Source organism: Emys orbicularis, chromosome 7, assembly GCF_028017835.1.
Source record: "Emys orbicularis isolate rEmyOrb1 chromosome 7, rEmyOrb1.hap1, whole genome shotgun sequence".
Taxonomy (NCBI): domain Eukaryota; kingdom Metazoa; phylum Chordata; order Testudines; family Emydidae; genus Emys; species Emys orbicularis.
Window position 1 is genome coordinate 28,244,838 of NC_088689.1, and position 15,831 is coordinate 28,260,668.

At 37.3% G+C, this 15,831-nt stretch overlaps 1 protein-coding gene across 1 annotated transcript in view; it reads left to right on the forward strand.

Moving 5' to 3' along the window:
- The window catches only part of LRRC27 (leucine rich repeat containing 27), a 61,117-nt gene that overhangs the window by 17,846 nt on the left and 27,440 nt on the right, over positions 1-15,831 (forward strand). Inside the window, exon 4 of the mRNA XM_065408735.1 lies at positions 10,495-10,647. Within this exon, the coding sequence (XP_065264807.1) occupies positions 10,495-10,647 (153 nt within the window). The remainder of the gene's footprint in view (positions 1-10,494; positions 10,648-15,831) is intronic.

Sequence of the window (15,831 nt, forward strand, 5' to 3'; positions counted from 1 at the left end):
CTATTCCTGACAGATGTTTGTCCAGCCTGTTCCTAAAAACTTCCAATGATGGGATTCCACAACCTTCCTTGGGAAGCCTATTCCAGAGCTTCATTACCCTTATAGTTAGAAAGTTGTTTCCTGATATTTACGTAAATCTCCGTTGCTGCAGAATAAGCCCGTTACTCCTTGTCCTGGAGTGGACATGGAGAACCTTCAGTGGACATGGAGAACAATTGATCACCGTCCTCTTTATAACAGCCCTTAACATATTTGAAGACTGTTATAAGAAGACGGACAGGAGACCTGATCTCAAGACTAAACATGCCCAATTTTTTCAACCTTTCCTCGTAGGACATTTTCTAAACTTTTTTTTGTTGCTCTCCTCTGGATTCTCTCCAATTTGACCATACCTTTCCTAAAGCATGGGCACAAAATTGAGCACAGTACTCGAGCTGAGACCTCACCAGCGCCAAGTAGAGCAGGACAATTACTTCCGATGTCTTTCATACAACACTCCTGTTAATATACCCCAGAATGATATTAGCCTTTTTCACATTGTTGATTCATCTTCAGTTTATGATCCACTGTAACCCCCAGATCATTTTCAGCAGTACTGCCACCTACTCAATTATTCCCCATTTTGTAGTTGTGCATTTAATTTTTTTCTTCCTAAGTCAAGTACTTTGCATTTGTCGGAGAAAAACAGAGTTCTCACTCTCAGGTTGGGTGCAGTAAATCAGATACTTCATTATTTCTAGCAATTGCGTGGAGGGAGAGACCTTTATTGAATTTCATCTTGTTGACTTCAGACCAATTCTCCAGTTTGTCAAAGTAGTTTTGAATTCTAATCCTGTCCTCCAAAGTGCTTGCAGCCCCTCCCAGCTTGGTGTCATCTACAGATTTAATAAGCGTACTCTTCACTCCATTATCCAAGTCACTAATGAAAATATTGAACAGTACCAAACCCAGGACTGATCCTTATGAGATCCTACTACATACACCTTCCCAGTTTGACAGCAAACTGTTGATAACCCACTCTTTGAGTACAGTCTTTCAACAAGTTGTGCACCAGTTGTACACTGTGTCCTTATTATAATTTCTTCTAGACCACATTTCCTTAGTTTGCTTATGAGAATGTCATCTGGTGCTGTGTCAGAAATCTTTTTAAAATCAAGATATATTACATCTTCTGCTTCCCCATTATCCAGTAACCCTGTCAAAGAAGGAAATTAGATTGATTTGGCATGATGTGTTCTTGACAAATCCTTGCTGGTTATTCCTTATTACCCTATTGGAGTTATCATGGATAATTCTCTGCAAACATCTGCTCAATGTGCAGTGGCAGTCAAAAAAGCTAACAGAAAGTTGGGAACCATTAGGAAAGGGATAGATAGTAAGACAGAAAATATCATAATTCCACTGTATAAATCAATGGTATGCTCACACCTTGAATACTGCATGTGGTTCTGGTTACCCCATCTCTAAAAAGATATATTAGGATTGGAAAAGGCATGAAGAAAGGCAACAAAAATGATTATGGGGTGTAGAACAGCTTCCTATGAGGAGAGATTAAAAAGATTGGGACTGTTCAACTTAGAAAAGAGATAATTAAGGGGGAATATGATGGAGGTTTATAAAATCATGAATGGTGTGGAGAAAGTGAATAAGAAAGTGTTATTTACCCCTTCACTTAACACAATAACCAGGGATTACCAAATGAAATTAATTTGCTATAGATAGCAGATTTAAAATAAACATAAGGAAGTACTTCTTCACACAACACACAGTTAACTTGTGGAACTAATTGCCAGGGGATGTTGTGAAGGCTAAAAGAACAACTGGGTTAAAAAAAGAATTAGATAAGTTTATGGAAGATAGGTCCATCAATGGCTATTAGTCAAGATGGTCAGGGAGGCACCCCCATGCTCTGGGTGTCCGTTAACCTCTGACTGCCAGTAGCTGGGACTGGACGACAGGATGGATCACTTGATAATTGCCCTATTCTGTTCATCTCCTCAAAAGCAGGATACTGAGCTAGATAGACCATTGGTTTGATCAGTATGACCATTCTTGTGTTCTTATTATCCTCTTACAAATTGATTGCTTCATAATTTGTTCCAGTATCTTTCAAGGTATCAAAGTTAGGCGGACTGGTCTGTAATTCTCTGGATCCTCTTTGTTCCCCTTTTTAAAGATAGGCATTATGTTTGCCCTTCTCCAGTCCTCTGTGACCTCACCTGTCCTCCATGAATTCTCAAAGATAATTGCTAACACTTCTGAGATTACTTCAGCTAGTTCCTTAATTTCCCTAGGAAAAATTTTGTCAACCCCTGCTAACTGCAAGATATCTAATTTATCTAAATATTCTTTAACCTGTTCTTTCCCTATTTTGGCTTGCATTTCTTTCCCTTTATTGTTTAATATTATTTGTTTTGTGTATTTGGTCACCATTAACCTTTTTAGTGAAGACTGAAGCAAAATGGGCATTAAACACCTCCGCCTTCTTGATGTCATCAGTTATTAGCTCGCTTTCCCTGCTAAGTAAAAGATCTATACTTTCCTGCATCTTTCTCATTCCTAATGTATTTAAAGAACCTCTTTTTATTGCCTTTTATGTTCCTTGCTAGGTGTAACTCATTTTGTGCCTTAACCACTCTGATTTTGTCCCTATATGCTTGTGCGGTTCTTTTGTACTCCTCTTTAGCAATTTGTCCATGTTTCCAAATTTTGTAGGATTCCTTTTTGATTTTCAGGTCATTAAAGAGCTCCTGATACAACCATATTGGCCTCTTACTATTCTTCCTATTGTTTCTTCACATTGGGCTCATTTGCAGTTTTGCCTTTGATATTGTCTCCTTGAGAAACTGACAGCTTTCTTGAGCTCCTTTTTCCCTTTGATTTTCTTCCCATGGGACCTAGTTCTTTGAGTTTATTGAAGTCTGCTTTTTTTTAAGTCCATTGTCCTTTCTGCTGCTCTTATTCCTTCGTTTCCTTAGAATCATGAAATCTATCATTTCATGATCACTTTCATTCACATTGCTTTCCACCTTCATATTCACTACCAATTCCTCCCTGTTGATCGGACTCAAGTCTAAAATGGCTGTCCCCTGGGTTACTTCCTCCATCTTCTGAAACAAAAAGTTGTCCCCAATACATTCCAAGAACTTGTTGGAAATTTTCTGTTTTGCCATATTACTTTTCCAAGAAATGTCTGGATAATTAATCTCCCATTACTACGGGTCCTGGTGGTCTATAGTAGACCTCTTATGACATCACCCCTATTTTTCACCCCTTTTATCTTTATCCAGAGACTCTCAACTGTTCTGTCTCTCACCTCCTTCTGGACCTCAGAACAAGTGTATATATTGATGCATAATGTAACACCTCTTCCCTTTTTACCCTGTCTATCCTTCCTGAACAAGTTATACCCTTCTATGCCAATATTCCAGTCATGATACTTATCCGACCAAATGTCTGATGCCGATTAAGTCATTATTTAACTGATATATGTGACCCAGTCTTGAGGTATGGCTGCAGCCTTCTCCCTTTTCCTCCTCAAGGGTATGGGTCCTGGGTTCACCTATGAGGGTGCCTCAGGCCTCCACTCTAGGAAACCCCTCCTATTGCAGAGAACAGCCTGTGACTTGGGAAAATATTCATCACCCAATCTCACACAGAGCTGTGTCAGCCAGAGCACAGTAAAATAAAATAGCTATTACAATTCCCAGAGTAATAAAACAATAACTTGGGTTTTATTAAGTTTGGGGAACTCAGGATAGGAAAGAATGGAAAAGCAGATTAAGAGAATAAAAGACAAAAACAATACATAAACAAGGGTGTTCTAACAAAGTCTCCACACCAATGTTGGGAAGATCATCTTTGCAGCTCTTTGGTCTGGATTCAAATGTGCAGTTAGGCTGGCTCTTGGGTAGCCTGACTGTGGCTCTCTCTTCAGCCTCCTAGGTTTCCGGTCTTTGCAGAGATGACACTGTCCAATGTCCCAGAAATCCCCAAAGGACTCAAATTTTCACTTGAGTAGGAATGTCCTCCCTGGCTGTGATGCTTCTGTCTCTACGACACTCCAAACACAATGAAAACTGAAAGTAAAACCACACCCTTTGTCTCTGGAGTTCTGGTTTATGATTGCTTCTGGTAATGTTGCAAGCTAGTTCTGTCTCTGCCTTTGGCAGTAGGCAGTCTGTGAAATTAAGTCCTGAACCTCTCTAGTTGTTGTTGCTGTAGTCATGGGGGAGTCCCCTAGAAATTCAGTGTGGACTTTCAGGAGCACCATCTCTAAAGGGGTTATATGTACTAATACTTCCAGTTCTTCCTGTTTATTCCCCATAGTCCTTGTATTAGTGTATAGACATTTCCAGTGTTGAGCGGATTCACCCACTCATTTCCCTCTTGTTGCTTTTATGACCCTATTGTAATTAGTATGTAAAGCACTTCCTGATTAAATTCCACCTCCATAGAAAACACAGCTGCCAAAAGATTTTTTCTTGCCTACCACTTGGATCAAGTCATTTCTCTTTTCAGATCCCTTTACTGACTACCCCTCATCTTTCTTATTAATTTCACTCCTGAACCTCATCTTCATGGCCATGCATAACTTCACCCTACACTTATATCTTTAGTCTTGTTTCCAGCTACTTCCCCTCAAAGCCCCTGTGCAGTTCCCCAGCCTGACATTCACTTAGGGCCCAATACCGTTAATCTTTCTCAATTTGAGTGGCATTTTATTCTGCAAGTAGTGCTGTTGAGTTCAGTGGACCTGCTCTCAAAGTAAAGTACTTCTCAACACCAAGAAGAGCGGCTGAATTGCTTGCTTAGGTTTGAAGAGGGTGGAAGAAGATAACTTTCTTCATGCCAACCAATGTGCTTGGAACAACCTCCATGTACCAATTGATTACTCTCTCTCTCTTCATTCAAATCTTACCTAAGAACTTTACTCCTTTCAGGAGACCTATCAATTCTAATCTTACATTGTTTCCTCACATTTTATTTTAAAAAATAAGGTAACCAGTGAGATATTCAACTTGCAAACAACTTCTGCCTCTCATGCAATGCAGGTAAATCTATGTCAAGGTATGTTTTTCCACCTTCTCTTGTGTCCACTGTTTTATCTTCATATTATTGTGTTATTTTTGGCATAGTTTTAAATTGTAAGGTCAGTATCCATGTCTCTTTATTTTTGTGTGTCATGCACACTTATGACATTATATCTGTAATAAATAATAAAGGCTGTAAGATGTTACCTCAGTATATATTGTAATAATATATATGACTTGATGTAAGTAGGTTCAGTTCTGTTGATGTCAGTGGGGTTGGACCCACTTACACCTGGTCTGAATTTGGTTCATTTTGTTTAAAACTTTAAGAAGAGACCTTGGTAGTTGACAGAGGACAGACATAAGCCCATGACAGATCATCAAAAGATTAGATATCTGACAAATAACCTAATGGCTAAGAGATTCTTTTAGTTGAAAATAAATACTATATCTTGGTCCTTTTCTGGATGCAGTGGGTCCAAAATAACAGTGGAACCAAAACAAGTCTATTCCACAGGGGAGGGACAGAATATTGAGAGCCCACACAGAGCATGAGTATTTCCTGTGCACCAAAGGCCCTGGCTCTTTAGGGGTTCTCCTTGAGTTGGAAGAGTCATCACTGTTTGTTTCCACAGTTTCATGCCCTCAGCAGAGTGGGGACATAAGCATCCCATAGTCTACTCCACCCTGAGTTCTGGAAGGAAGGATTCCTCACCACACCCTATGCTCATGGAGAATCCCAGTGCTTAGCCCAGTTTCTCATTTTTTATCCTGTTATTTTCATCCTTTTTTTTGTATTTTTCTTTTTCCTGTGTGTGAGCCGTTGTCAATATTGCTGTAATTGGCATTTCTAGGGGAGTGATGTCAGTACAATTGTTAATCATGTTACAAAGTTTGTTTTGCAACATTCCTTTCAACTTTTAATTACTAATAATTTGGAATCAAATAATTGTGCTATAAATAATATGGTTGTCATTCCTGTAAGTAAGGTTTGACTGAAAACATTTTTAAAGTACTACCTAATAGAGTAATGAGTAAAGAATAAAATAAGCTCACACAGAATATTAAGTACTATGCCTTTACAAATCAAGACAAAATAAATTGATGTTCAGTCAAGCCGTGAATGAAGTTTTTAAAGTGCCATTCTCTCAAGGCGGTGTGAAAAATCTGTTCTCAGTGACTAGACTCAAGATCTCATTTTTCACATTGTGCTTCCAAATATTTAAACTATTAACCTAAAATCAATCATGCCATGCCAAAATATTTGTTGTCAAAAGTAAAATTTCTTTTAGAAATTGAATAAACTTTTTGTGTTATAAAATATTTACATCATAGGTTTTAACTCTGAGGTTTGTTTTTAATCCATAAAAAATATAAATTCCACTATTATTAATCACCTGGATTAGAATATGATTTCATTCTGCAGGTCCAATTAATAGGGAAATATTTGTTCTGATCACTTATTTTGCTTTTACTAATTCAGGCCTTGTAGTGGAGTGGGGATAGAGGTAGGTCAAATATCCCTGCAGCCTACATTGCATATTTGGCAGCTGTCCCCAGCTCAACCACAGCATTGAGGACACTTGTCAGGAAGCAGGGTAGTGCACAGCTGACAATGTATGATGCACCGCTAACACTGCTCTACAGCCAAAATGCTTCTGAAATAAATGTAGTCAAACTTTACTAATTCTGGGTCACTGAGAATGAAAATGATGCTTAAAATTGTTGATTGGCTCTAGTTTTCAAGATATACTATTGGGTCAGTATATACGACCCTTGACTTGGGAATGGCGGAGGATAAGTGAGTTATAAAGGGAAGGGATCTCAATTTAAACCAGAAATGACTAAAATACATCTTTGACTGGATCTATGAATAAATCTATGACTGGGTTTGGACAGTACTTGCTTTTTAGGCAAAACAATGAATGATGCAATCTGAAGCTGGTATTGCATCATACATGATATGAATTGCATCATGTTATTCCTAGAAGTCATGGATGATGCAATCATAACGAAGCTTACATCACTCTGCTGAACAAATTGCCCTATATCAGCTCTAGAAATCATACAGTGTCGTGCTCTCTTATTTGTCAGTGTTTGATTTTGCAAAGGGACACATTTCTGTTTAGCCAAAGTGAGCAGAGATGCCTCGTACTTGTGTGAACAGTGCAGATAACTTCTGCTATGTTTGTGGTGAAGTGACTTTTGCATCACAAAAGCGCAGTATAACCACTATGGTTAAGAAAGCCTATCACCTTTATTTTGGCTGCAAAATTGGAGATCAGGACAAGAGGTGGGCCCCAGACATATGCTGCAACACTTGTGCAACAAATTTTCGCCAGTGGTTGAACAGGAAAAGGAAATCTATGCCTTTTGCAGTGCCAATGATTTGGAGAGAGCCAACAGATCATACCAGCAATTGTTACTTCTGCATGGTGCCTCCAGTTGGGAAAGGTGTGTCAAAGAAGAAAAAGTGGACTGTGCATTATCCAAACATTCCATCAGCTATACGCCCAGTACCCCACGGAGAAGGACTGCCGGTTCCTGATGCACCAGAATCATTTTCACTTGAGTCAGACGAGGAAGAGGATGAAACTTCTGGTCCTGAACCATCAATGTCACAGGACCCACATTTTCTCCCATCCTCCTCCTCTGAACCACACCTCATAACACAAGGTGAACTGAATGACCTTGTCAGGGATTTGGAACTACCCAAGAGTAAGGCAGAGCTGTTGGGCTCCAGACTACAGCAGTGGAATCTTCTGGCAGGTGATGTTAGGGTTTCCATGTTCCGTGACCATCAAAAGGATCTTGTCCCATTCTTCTTCATGGAAGGTGATCTTGTAGCCTGCAACAACATCGATGGTGTGATGGGCAGCCCTCAACATCGTTCACGATCCAGATGAGTGGAGACTGTTCATTGATTCATCGAAGACGAGTCTTAAAGCTGTTTTACTGCATAATGGCAATGTTTTGCCATCAATTCCAGTTGGTCATGCAGTCCATATGAAGGAAACCTATGACAACATGAAACAACTTTTGAGGTGCATAAACCATGACCAACATCAGTGGCAGCTTTGTGGCGATTTGAAGGTTGTTGCTCTCTTGCTTGGTCTGCAGACTGGATACACAAAGTACTGCTGTTTTCTCTGCGAATGGGATAGTCGTGCAAGAGATTCCCACTACATCAAGAAAGATTGGCCACTCTGACAGTCATTGGAGCCTGGGAAGAAAAGTGTTCAGCATCCACCACTTGTTGAATCAAGGAAGATTTTGTTACCACCCTTAGACATCAAGCTGGGTCTGATGAAGAACTTTGTCAAGGCCATTGACAAAACACAAGCAGCTTTCAAGTACCTCCGTTGAAAATTTCCAAGGTTAAGTGAAGCTAAGATAAAGGAAGGTGTCTTTGTTGGTCCTCAGATTCGTGAACTTCTTCTAGATGATGCATTTGACCATGCACTGCGTGGCAAGGAAAAGATGACATGGAAAGCCTTCCAGTTAGTGGCAATAAATTTTCTCGGAAACAACAAGGCAGACAACTACAGGTTGTTGGTGGAAAACCTCCTCAAGGCATACAAAAGCCTTGGTTGCAACATGTCACTAAAGATACATTGTTTGCACTCTCATCTAGATTTTTTCCCACCGAACTGCGGAGCAGTGAGCGACGAGCACGGCGAGCGATTTCACCAGGACATTGCAACAATGGAGAAACCCTATCAGAGCAAATGGAGCCCATCACTGCTTGCAGACTATTGCTGGACAGTGACAAGAGATGCTCCATTTAATGAATACAAGAGACAAGCCAAGAAGCACCGAGTAGACACTGAATAGGACTAAACTATGTACATAATAGTTTTTTGTCTTTTGTTTCATAATAAATTTTATTTATATAACCCTTTTGCTGATTTTTAAAGTGTTACATAAACAGGACAGGTGAAATATTATCATGTAAAGCAACCATAAACACATGAAAAGACCTAGGTTTACAATTTATGATTAAAACTCTACTATCTACACAATATACATAGACATAAAATGTAAAAACTTAAATATCTTAGAAACAGTAGCCAATCAGTTGTTTTAATTGTCATATTTGAATTCAGCACATCAAAATACATAATAAATAGCACATTTTATCTCTGAAGCAGACGACTTCTCAAAAATTGTAGACCAGTGTAATTGCAGCTCTAACACAATGGTTCTTTCCATGGCTGGCTGTCATGTGCTGCCTGCACTGTTGCTTAAAAGCAAGGTAGAAGACTTAGGCATGCAAGCAGGATGCATATATTTACTGGACCCTCTCAGGAGGTAAAGCTGTATGTGGCATCTGTCTCCTGTCAGTGGGGAGAGACATGTCTATCTCCTTTTGCAAGAATAGTGCCAAGCATTTTAGGAGTGATAGGGTGGTAAATGGAAAGAAGTGGAGAGACAAAGATTGGGAGAGAAGGAATGCAGAGCAAAGTACCAAAAAAATTTTGATGGATGAAATTAGATGAATGGGGGACAAGGAATAAAAAAAAAAAGGTGGTAGTGCTCTGCCCACAACCAAAGTCTATTCACTGATTACACGAAAATGAGAATCATCAAGATATTAAGCAGTAGAATAGAAAAGGGGAAGAGATGGCAAAGGGAGGGAGCAACAAAGGCAAAATAGAGAGTAAATGTTTTTATCTTATATAACCGTTGGTGCCAAAATATTATGTCAAAAAAATATTTTTGTTGTCAGGAATCATCAAGGGACATAAATATGTGAGGATGATCTGATAAATCTGTCTTAGTTGCAAGATGAGCATAAGAGCTGTGTTCCTAAGTATGGGAGAGGGCACAGAACTACCTTGATAGGGAAAGAAATAGTTTTGGTTTGGAATAAAATATTTGTATACATCATTAGTGACGCTGTCTTTTTGCATGTTTATATCTGTGCAAGTGAGTCTGATGGGAACAGTACAAGTATGTTTGAAGTTTTTTATCTTTGGTATATCTTTGCCTCACTTAGTTCAAATCTGATCTTGGTGTGGCATGGTAGTCCCTGATAAAAAGGCTGTGTTCTAGAGACACCTAATTTCTTTTCATGTGAGAGGCAGAAAGTTTGATGCACCTGAGCCTCAGTTAGCCTACGTTCATTGGTGAATATCAAAAAGCTTAGAAATGAGATGTCTGCTTTTAAGAACTACATATGTAATAATATTAGATATTTTAGAATTTATAGTACTATAAAATGAGTATATAAAATAAATTGTCAGTCATTTTCTACCTCTGCAACCAGAATTGACCCAATATTTTTTTTTAGACAGTATACAATATCAATAGATGTATTAAGGATAAGTCCCATAGAAATAGCTATAAATAAAACAAATTGTGATGGGAAATAAATTTCTACAACTTAGTCATATTTGAGTCCTGAATCTGCAGATAGCTCTTTCTTCCAAAATGTTTATAGATTAAACTATTTTTGCAGGTAATTTAACTTCATTGACAGCACTGAATCTAAGGCATTGCCCTCTGGAGTTTCCACCTAAAGATGTTGTACAGAGGGGACTGCGATCCATTCTGTGCTTTCTCCGGAATGTCGGTAATGGAAAACTTGTCAATTTAGAGTCAGATACTCAAGGTATGTAGGACAATTATTCATGAATATTTATTAAAATTGTAATTAGTTGTTTTTGAAAAACAATGTGAATGAAGTGATGCATTCCCTGTATAGCTTTGTGTCAGTAGTACCATCAACTCTTGAATGCAAAATTGGACAAGTCCTGATATATAAATAGAAAAAGAAATGTATTATTATGTTTTTAAAACATATTTTAGGGTCTTGAAGGATCTTGACTTTTATGTGGTAAGAGAGAAATCCAGGGAAGGGACTTAAGGATGTCTGTGATGTGGCTAGAGCAACAGGAGTGGAATATGTTTTCAAAAAAGGCAGTTCTGATAATAGAGGAGGAGATATGAGAACAGGAAAGGCTGGACACATGCAATAATCAACATGAAATATGACTAACATATACAAGATTTTTTAGAAAGGGGGCTAAAAAGGAAAAGCCAGATTGTGATGATATTTAAAAAGAAGTAGTAATAGGCCTTGGTGAGAAACTGACTGTCAGGAAGGAGATTATACTAAGGTTGAGACCCTCAGAGATGGGAAGGATAGTGGAATTTCCAAGAGACAGAGAAGAGGAAATATAGGAATTGTCATAACAAATCCAGCAAGTGGTTTACTGTCCTCTCTCTGATAGTGGCCAGGTGCATCTGAGAATGGTCTGAGAAACCCCATAATAAACAATTATGGAATAACTTGCTCTTAGGAGAAATTTCTTTAACCCCAGGCAATTAGTGATTAGCATATGTCCTAAAGCATAAGGGATTATATTGCTTATAAACATTTATCCTATTAATGTAACTGGATGTTCCTATCAGGAGAAACAATAAAAAGCTGAATTTTAGAAATGTTGAGTTCAAAATGGTGATTGAACATCCAAAAAGACATGTCTGAGATGCATTAAGAGATGCAGAATGGACATAGGGCGAGGGATCAGGGATAGAGAGGTAGATTTGGGAATCATTCACATAGAGGTGACAGTTGAAACTGTGGGAATAGATGAAGTCAGCAAGAATAAGGAGACAAAGGGACAGAAATCTGAAAGACACCAAGGGGAGCAGAGAGTGTGAAGAATCACTGAAGGAGATATTGCCATGTGTGTTTTAATGACCACAAGTGTTCAGGATCTATGTTTTCCATCTCAGGTAGTAGACTATATCTCTAGCAGCACTATGCTCTATATCAATTTGCTGTGGAGCTAGTTCAGCACTGACCAGGAAAGAAAGTATCATTACTGAATTGCCAGCCCCACTTTCTGCATGCAATACCTCTGCCTCACCCTGCTGAGAATGGTCAAAAAGGAAATCTCTTGGTGACTGGATTATAGAATAATAGCTAATCTAAGTGTATTCAAGAATCCATACAGTGTTTGTATAAAGATTCCTATATCAACAAAAATTTAAACTATTTTTTCAAAAAACATTGTAGATCTATTTGAAGCAAACTTTTCTGAAGATTATTTCATTACATTAAAAGGCCAAAATAAACTAGTGTTCTTTCAAGTAAAGGGACCATATTGTTTTATATGATACTGTGCATACTTTATTATTTGAACCTTTTGACTAAATTCTTTCCACATTAGTGTACATTTTAGTGTAAAATACACAAAATGCATTTACTTACATTTTTATCTTATCAAGACTAAGAAGAGTTTTAGGTTAGATGTTATCATCAGTATTATGCTATTCTGTAACAACTAGCTAATTCACTAGCAACAGGTAGTTATTTTTGTGCTGACTGCAGACAGATGCAAATACCTTATTAGAGAGACTAAGTAGCATAGTGGATTAGTGAATTAAACTGACTTGTCTGGACGGCTGAGTTCTCAAATCTTGGATTAGGCCTTGAGTCAATGAGTTTTGGTAGCCTCATCCTATTTATCTACATCACAAACCCAATCCACAATCTGGCACATTTTTCAGTATCTACTCAAGAAAGGATTATACTAGAATAAAAGAGTTATGGTAGGTCAAGGATGAGATTAATTCAAAAATCTGTTTGAAGAAGTGAGCCCAGCACCTGCCTGCATAATGTGCTCCTTATGCCTGCCTCAGACTGTTACTCTGTTCTGATCATTTTTGAAAATTAACACAGTCTTCTATACTACTACCCATACTATTTACCATATGTCAGTATTCTAGATTACAAATAGAGAAGACCATTTAGGATGCAAGATTGCTCCTTATAATATATTCTATAGTCTTTTATCCAGTCTAGTCTTAGTTTAGACTTTAATATAGTAGACATGCACATACTTTAAAGTTCTATATTTCACAGAATTGCCTTCTTTGCTACAAGAAGATGCAAAGGCCATTGTTAAAGAGTACAAGAGAAAGTCAAAGAGATACCCTGCTCTTAGGAAAGCATTCACTGGTCCATGGAAACAGATGAGCTTCATTAGTGAGTTTAGTAGAATGTTAGTTCGAGGAAGATAAGTTTTTATGTTTTATAGGAACATACTAACAATTGCATACATTTGTATGCATACATTGCGGTGTCCACAGAACGTGTAATCTCAAAATGTATTATTGTATCTTGCTATTAAAGTTTAAAAATGTAGCATATCAAATAATTTCATATTTAAATTTCTGAAATCAAACTGAAAAAAATAGTTTGTATAGATTACATTTGTGCTTAATATACCTGAGACCTATGGCTATCTTTTAGATGGGTGTGTACTTAGCATTTCCATCAACAGCGTGATCCTCTGTAGAGCTGAAATGGGGGAAGGAAGTTTGGGTGCAGGAAAGAAAAACCAAATACTTACCCTTAATTTTGAACCAGAATTTATGTCCCATGTAAGATATTCAAAATGATGCCTGTTATAGATTTTGGAAGTAATTGGGTAATAAGGCCTTTCCATTTCTGAAATATATTAGAAAGCCTTTGTTTAAATGGAATTGGGCTTTTTACAGTTTTCAGCTGACCTTATAATAAGAAATAAATAAATTTGAACATGAAAAATAGAAGCAAAACAATCTTTGTTCAAGAGGATAGAACATTTTTTTCTAATAATGAACTCTTATTATTTATTCTGAAAAGTACATTTGCCTTTGAGAATTATTTGCATTATCTTGAATAAGAAGTTTAAAATAGCCATGGAATCATCTTTTCTGTTAAGTAGAAGGAATAAAACTCCTAAATCCTTGATAATATATCCCTTAGAGAGAACTATTTGGTAAATCTTGTTCAGTATCTGTTAAAATTCAATTTTTGATATCACTATTAAGAATTAAATAAAGGACTGATCTTTTGTTTGTAAAATGTGCATAGACTGTAGATAGAGAGAGAATCCTTGGCTTTACTCTATACAGAAGAACCTGTAATGTTTCTGATGATCACTTTTGCATAATCAGCTATAACAAATAGAATAAAATCAATGAATTATATCAGATTTTATCTAAATTCACTCCATGAGGTAATTTTGATATATATCTAGTAACATGTAAGTAAATGTTTGGTTTAGAAATTATCACAATTATTTCCCACAATCATTTATTATTGTGTTTTGTTTCTGTTGCATTATGGACTAGAATGCCTATTTTTTCCTGAGATCCCTGTAAATATTTGTTATACATTAAAATGTAAGCCAAATAAATTATATTTTTAAAACACTACAGTGTTTTTCTTTTCTTGTCTAATTTCTTTCTTTGGTACATACATGATTTTGAAAATCTTATGGATTTTGTTTCTTTCTCCCACTATATAACTATATAAAAAGGTAGCCTTGCATGCTATTTATTTTCTATTTCATTCAAAGACAGCATATTTTAACTACGAAATAATTATAAAATGTATATTGGAACAGCTTCATAACTCATGCTACTGCAATATCATACTATTCTACTTTAGTTTAGATACTGTTATAATTAAGGAAAAATACTCCCCATAGACTTTGATTTTCAGAATTTGTGGACATGCCACATTTGGGAACCTTCTGTAATATTCAAGAGTTTTCTGCGCCCTCCCACATGGCCCATCTGTTCATGCTGGATGAGCAGTATGTAAGAGGTGGTATATACACACTTCATGCAGCGAATATAACAGAATGTGCTATGGGAGAATGCATTTCCTCTAAAACTTGAGGAAAAGAGAGAGATGAAATATAGCTGTTTACTTCTCTGGGATTTGGGGAACCTCCAACTCTGCAGCTTCTGCCGAACCAAACCTTAATGCATCTTAGTCCTGACATGCAAATATAAAAAATATTCAAGTTGTGTATGTATAGACAAATGCACATAATAGAATAATTTGAGACAGTTTTTTTTTACTGGGATACCAAATAGATTTGAAACCCAGGTCTTCAGAGATAAGACTTCATGCATAACTTGTTTTTTTTTTCTTGATGTTGTATTTCATAAAGATTTCAAGTTCATGTTGGCTATGTTAAAAGGTTTTTCCCAATTGGACTAACAGATCTGCACCTAGGCATTTATTCCATGCTATGGTATCTTAGTGCTTAGCATTTTTACTTTCTTCTGATATTTATTTCTCTGGTACAAATATCTTACTTGCTGGTCATCATGCATAGCGTCTTCACGCATTCATGTACTCATTATTCATACATAGTTTATGTAGTATATATTTACACTAGCCAAAAAACTACATTAAGAAAATATAAATATTGCATGGTTAACCACTAAAAACTAAGTAAATGACAAATGTATTGCTTAAGTTAAGTGAGATGGGCCCACCCCTGCACCCTAATGGCCAGAAGACTTTGGCACTGGTTCCAGTCAGCTCCAGGGGCAAATTTCAGAATCCTGTGGCATAGTCTGAGAACATCCATCCACCAACCTCATGGTTATTAGCTCAGATGTCCCAGCTGGTCTCAACTATAGCAAACTATGAGGAAAGAGGTGTCTTAGGCTCTGATTAAGCAGAGCACTTGTGCATATGTTTAAATTCCATTGCCTTCAATGGGATTTAAACATGTGCTTAAAGTTAACCATGCACTTAAATGCTTTGCTGACTAGGGTGAAGTCACTCACATTGAAGTTAAACACATGTTTCCGTGCCTGGTTCATTGGGCCTTAGACAGCAAGTCAGATACAGCTTTATAGGCCAAAATTAACTTTTGAATTGTACCCAGAAGTGAATTGGAAGTCAGTGCTGCTGTTGATAAACATGTTCCTGTAGTTTCAGAGTAGCAGCCGTGTTAGTCTGTATCCGCAAAAATAACAGGAGTACTTGTGGCAC